Source organism: Papaver somniferum, unplaced genomic scaffold (assembly GCF_003573695.1).
Source record: "Papaver somniferum cultivar HN1 unplaced genomic scaffold, ASM357369v1 unplaced-scaffold_139, whole genome shotgun sequence".
NCBI classification, from domain to species: Eukaryota; Viridiplantae; Streptophyta; class Magnoliopsida; order Ranunculales; family Papaveraceae; genus Papaver; species Papaver somniferum.
The window spans coordinates 826,286-832,184 of NW_020623156.1; the positions used below are offsets into that span (position 1 = coordinate 826,286).

The following is a 5,899-nucleotide window of genomic DNA, read 5'->3' on the forward strand; positions in this document are numbered from 1 at the left end:
GTTTAAGAATTCTATTTTGATCATAGGTTCTGTATCCCCATAAATATAGACACAGTTATATATTATGATTCTGGACCCAGTTAATAATAATCCACCTATATAGCCATAGTCTACGATCATAAGTTTTTTTTTTTCACAGACGAGAATCTAGTTCAGACAGAAACCCACTGTTTGAAGTTGAAAACCTAGGTAGTAATATACCAGTTGATATGGCTACAGGAAAGCGGAAGCGATCCCCGGAAGTGATAGAAGATGTTCTGATCCAAAGAATCTTCTTAGTCACGTTAACGAGTGCGGATAATAAACAAGTGATGTATTTAGAGAAGATGGCAGCTGAAAATCTCCGCGTAGGCAAGTCGCTTCTTTTGAATCGTGATTTGATGGACGAAGTTCTTCTTGTTGGCAAACTTTCAGGTCAGTTTAGTGGTGAATCGCTGTTTCAATACCTTACAGGATGCTACGGTCGTGCTTTTGAAGAAGGTAAGAAGATTATTACTAATATGCAGGATGTCGATCTGCAGTCTTCTTTAGTGAATGGTGTTATTGAACCAGCTAAGAAATCGGTTGTTAATTATTGCCGGATTTACTTACATAACCCAGATATGTTTCCTCACAGTGAAAAAATATCAGCAGGTTCTGCTTTATTGCCGATAATCTTTTCTGCAGTTTCAGAAAACAATACGGTATGTGGAAACGAATTTTTGAATGAGTTTTTTTACTGATACTGCTGATTATGATATTATGGCTCGAGTTTTTAAGGATTTGTATGATAGTTTGAACATGAGATCAGGAAAGTTAATGATTCTCCACTTGGAAATTTTGTTCAACCGTTGAAGGCTTTAAAGATGTTAGTGCGTTTTCCGAATGGTGGAAAAGCATCGGTGAATCACCCATTGTGGTTACCTAAAGGTGAAGCTGTGAATGGGCGCGTAATTGAGGAAGAGAGTATGCTGGGTTCTTTTTTCCATATTAGTGGACTACCTGACTTGACTGCGACCGAGCATGATGTTAACCAGATCCTATATTCTTCAAATTCTTCAACATTTGGTGCACTTGACATATCATCTAGACTCTTTCCCAAGAATGATTTATATGGTGGACTCACGGATCTTCTGTTGTACTTGCTGAACAGTATAGTTTTATATGCGACTGTTTTTTTATGACTGCTAGGGTCCTTAACTTGGGTTTACTTAAAGTCATGGCTGAGTACAGAGATCTTAAAAAACTCTTGTCGGATAGTAGACATGCACTTTACTTACTGCAGAGGCGGAGCAAGAAGCAGCCTCCCTCAAATTTTCTCCAAGAGGAGATTTCCCGTCTCAGTAAAATAATTGAATTGCTTTCTATAGCGAACTCGAGTTATGAATCTCATTTGTTCGAGGATTATAATATTCAGCATGCATTGTCTTTCTACCGGTTGATGATCGTTTGGTTGGTAGATTCTGTTGGAGGGTTTAAAATGCCCTTGCCATCGAGTTGCCCTATGGAGTTTGGTTGTATGCCTGAGCAGTTTGTTGATGATGCAATGGAGTTGCTGATATTTGTCTCCGAGATTATACCTGAGAAACTGGATCCCATCTTGCTAAACGATTTTACGAACTTGATTATTATGTTCGCAGCAAGTCCCAATCATGTCAGAAACCCTTTTCTCAGAGCAAAGATGGTAACAGTTTTGAACTTTTTTCCCAAGAGAACAGACTCAAATTCAACAGTTTTTTCCCCTTTCCACGACCATCAATTATCTCTTGGTCAGTATCTCGTTGAGTCTATTTTGAGGTTTTATGTCGACATTGAGCTTACTGGTTCGGATACTCGTTATTTAGAGAAATTCATGTTACGTCATGAGACTACACACCTTCTCAAGTACTTGCGGGAAGAACCAAGGCATCATGATGCATGGACGAAATTTGCTCAAAAAGAGGAGAAGGGCGTTTATTTGAACTTTTTGAATTTCCTAATAACCGATAGCATATATCTTCTGGACGAAGGGTTCAATAAAATTCGGGAACTAAAAGAAATGGAATTGAAAGAGACGAATGATAGAAGTGATGAGTTCCTTTCTCAAGAAAATAAAGTCAGGGAGTTCGTGAAGTTGGCATTGGAAGATATCAGCATGCTAGCATTCACTTCAGAGCATATTACTGCTCCCTTTCTTCTTCCCCAGATGGTTGACAGAATAGCTAATATGCTGAATTATTTCTTGGTGCAACTAGTCGGCCCTAAACGGAATTCTCTTAACCTTAAGAGTTCTGAAAAATATGGGTTCGAACCGAGGATACTACTAAAGAATATTATTAGCATTTATGTTCATATAGCGCGGGTTGATACGGAATATACTTTTGCTGCTGCAATTTGTAAATATGGTCGATCATATAACGAAAGGTTATTTACTGAGGTAGTAAATATACCTAGCTTAGGTGAAGAGATGATAGAATTGGGAGAGTTTGTTAACCTTAGTGCCAAGGTAAAACTTGCAGCTGTGGAGGAAATGGACGTGGAAACAGCCCTAGGGGAGATACCAGATGAGTTCTTAGACCCAAAACAGTGCACACTAATGAGAGATCCAGTGACTCTTCCTTCTTCTAATGCTACAGTTGATCGTTTGGTCATCGAAAGGCATCTTCTTATTGACACCATTGATCCGTTCAACCGTTCACACCTTACCAAAGATATGCTGATTCCCGATGTTCAACTGAAATCTCGAATAGATGAGTTCATCAAGTCAAGAACCCAGCAGTAAGATTCAAACAGCAGTACTCATATGGAAGTTCTTTGTAATGTGCAACGAATCTTACATTTTTTTTTATCAGCTTCAGCTTTAATTTGCTTAATATTAGTTTTTTTTTCAATTGCATAGAAAATTTTTGTATGTCATCGACTTATATAATGGTCAAGGTCACACAAGTCACACATTCTTCCTGGTGAGCATAAAAACTGTACAAGATGGATGAAAGTCTGGGGTTCTCTTAAGCCACCGCCGCATCCCCATTAGTTTTTCACGCATACTTGCTAAATAATCCGCTCTGTAGCAACTTCAGATCAGCAGTTACCACTTGCGTCCCTTGCTCTGACATGCATTTGGCACCTTGACTAGTCTTGGGCTCGAGTGGAAAAAAGTGGCATCGATAGCCGACGATGAAAACAAAAATTAACGTTTCGGATTAAACCACAATCAACATTCTCATAACTCATATCCATAAAACCCTAGGCATGCTTCAAAAGAAAAAGAAAAAAAACCCTAGGCAGCTATCTTTTTCTCCACTTTTCGAAACCCTCTCCAGAGATAGAGATTCATACAAATCTCTCACTTAACACCTATATTCTCTGTTGTAGGTGGAAAATAAAATAAATGGATTATCGATGGGAATCTGGTTTTGTATGGGATCCTGGTGGAGGAACCCTCACACACAGACTGGAAAATAGCATGATTGTATTTCCTCTCAAAAGAATAAGTAAGTACTAATCGATCACTTTATTTTGTTTACACTTTAGATCAATCTTGATTCGTAGCTTACTTTATTCTAATGGCGGCTTACATAATCCCAGCACTTCTGGTCAGAGACAACAAACCTGATAGGAAAAACATACTTTTCAATGACGGTGGTCTAACTCAAGGAAAAGAATATTCAGATCTGCCAAAATCGAAAAATAGCTTGATTGTCATTGTTAGTGTTCTTGATTTGCTATTAGCTGCCTAAGTATAGATAGCATGGACAGCATCTAGTAAATGTTCTCTGTAGGGGTGGGACTTGGGATGGTTGGGCGGGTTAGAAGGCTTAAGTATAGATAGCATGGGCAGCATCTAGTAATGTTCTCTGTTGTTTAGTTAACAGATGTGGTTGAGATGTTATTATTACTTTTATTATGATCCAGTATTTCAATGCCGAGAAACTTCATTTAACATCCCAAAATCAAGCAGCTAATAACATAATTGTTTATTTTTCTTTTTTTTATTTTTATATATATGTCGTATTTTTGTATTCCATAGATTTGTTGATGTTTCAGATGATGGAGCTCTTTTTTCGAGGGAAAGCAGCCCCACATTTAACTGGTCTCCCTCGTCTCCTAGACGCAGCCCCATGGTGTCTAAATCTAGTCATGCTGAACATAGTTTAGGGAGTCAATTGGATGGATCTGTGTTAACCAATGGATCAGACTATGCTCTTAATTCACAAGATAATGAAATCGAAAACATTCATGAAAACTTTAATGGTAATGTTAGATACATGTTCATTGATTTCCCTAGTTTTTAAGTTATATTAACTACAATATATATTCATTTCTAGTAAGTTTTGTTCCTTGAAATGCATTCTTTTCTAAATCACATATGATTCATTACTTATGCTAATTTTATATTTTCCAACCCAGATGAGCGATTGCCGGTATTCTTTAATGAGAATGGGCAATGGAATGGGCCAGCACAATTTGCAACCTGGATCCGAGAGATTACAAGGAAACAAATAGGATTGGGAAAAGATTCCGGAAGAATACAACGAAGACATTTGGAACTATGTTCAAGTGCGTCCAGTTGGCTCTTTTCCCCTTAGGTTACGTTCATATGTGATTCTATATTTTCTCGGCTTTTCATATAACCTTACCAAGTGCTTAAATTAAATGCTTACACTGCATTATCTTGATACCGTAATTCTGAGTGCATCTTATTTATTTTTCTAATTACAGAGTTTGTACCAGGTAACCAATATCCATAAGAAATATGTTTTAACAAAAGCAAATAGTGCATGGAGAACAGAAAAATCAACAAAAGCAATGATTGGTCAAGGATGTTACAACTGTGCAAGAAATGAAAAGGAAGTTGCAACATACTGTAAGAAAGATGATTGGGAAAAGCTTATTAATAACATCCCTGAAGAAAAATTCCGAAAAAATCTGAACAAGCAGGAACGGTCACAAGTGAAGGCTCAGTATACAGGTGGTAGGGAAGGTATCCCTACAATGTGGATTGAAATGGTAAATTCTTAACACTAATTGCATTTTAAACTACACATTATTCTTATGTTATTTCATTTGTTTCACCAATGGGATAGCATAAGAAGTTTTTTGTATGCCAAGAGTCCTTGTTTTTACTTAGTTTCGTTGGTTCTTGTTCATTCCGTGCATTTTGCTTCCTACCGAAAGGATCACTTATTAGTTTCAATCCATTTGGTTTTTAAAGCACAGTATTAGCAGAAGAAACCCAGCTAGTTAGATTATAAGGCATGCTATAGGACAATTACATATCAACTAATAGAATTTTGATGCACTTATGTTGTCGGTAAACCTATTCTTTATCATGTCTCATAGATGTTTTCCTGTGATGCAATTGTTTTCTATCTCCTATAATCACGTTGCTTAGTCCTGATTCCGAAGATCATCCATACAGGTCCGACACTCGACTGGAAAACCATCGGATAGCAGATAGCAGATGATGAAATCCTGTTGGATTAAACCACAATCAACATTCTCATATCCATTAAACCTTATGCAGCTATCTTTTTTCTCCACTTGTAACAAATCTTCATAGTCCAGACTCCATAGACTCATTCATAAACTGGAAAATAACATGACGATATTTTCTCTCAAAAGAATAAGTAAGTATTAATAAATCTGGTACTTTTCTTTGATTTGCTTTACACTTTAGATCGATCTTGATTTTTAGTTGGTTCTAATGGTATACATTACCACTAAAAAAGAAAAAGACCGGTTGTGGAAGTGTATATGGGTACTATTAGGTATTAAACACAAGATTTCTTATATAAATTATTCTTGTGGTAATTGTAATTTTGTTCGCATGCTTGATGAGAGTGTAATTTTATTTTATTTTTTTTAAAAGAATAATGCTCTTCGCACCTGCGTACGTTTTAATGTCCTTTCAGGGCATGTCTCATCGTGATAATACCTC

General features: G+C 36.9%; 1 protein-coding gene and 1 long non-coding RNA gene across 2 annotated transcripts; both read left to right on the forward strand.

Moving 5' to 3' along the window:
- The first annotated feature begins 209 nt into the window (after positions 1-209).
- Positions 210-2,740, forward strand: LOC113335225 (probable ubiquitin conjugation factor E4). The gene is made up of 3 exons (XM_026581343.1): positions 210-683; positions 774-929; positions 1,133-2,740. Exons 1-3 carry the CDS (start codon positions 210-212, stop codon positions 2,738-2,740), a joined length of 2,238 nt encoding a protein of 745 aa, XP_026437128.1.
- Positions 2,741-4,689: 1,949 nt separating this feature from the next.
- On the forward strand, positions 4,690-5,625 carry LOC113335272. Its single transcript, XR_003353247.1, has 2 exons — positions 4,690-4,968; positions 5,381-5,625. It is a non-coding gene; the product is annotated as an uncharacterized LOC113335272 (long non-coding RNA).
- The last annotated feature ends 274 nt before the right edge of the window (positions 5,626-5,899 follow it).

Bases quoted from the DNA above. Each gene is read 5' to 3' on its own strand.
- LOC113335225 (XM_026581343.1), top strand. From the start codon at position 210: ATGGCTACAGGAAAGCGGAAGCGATCCCCGGAAGTGATAGAAGATGTT. The intron at 684-773 runs GTATGTGGAAAC...TTTGTATGATAG, and splicing joins CAGTTTCAGAAAACAATACG to TTTGAACATGAGATCAGGAA. The intron at 930-1,132 runs GTAATTGAGGAA...CTTGCTGAACAG, and splicing joins GTGAAGCTGTGAATGGGCGC to TATAGTTTTATATGCGACTG.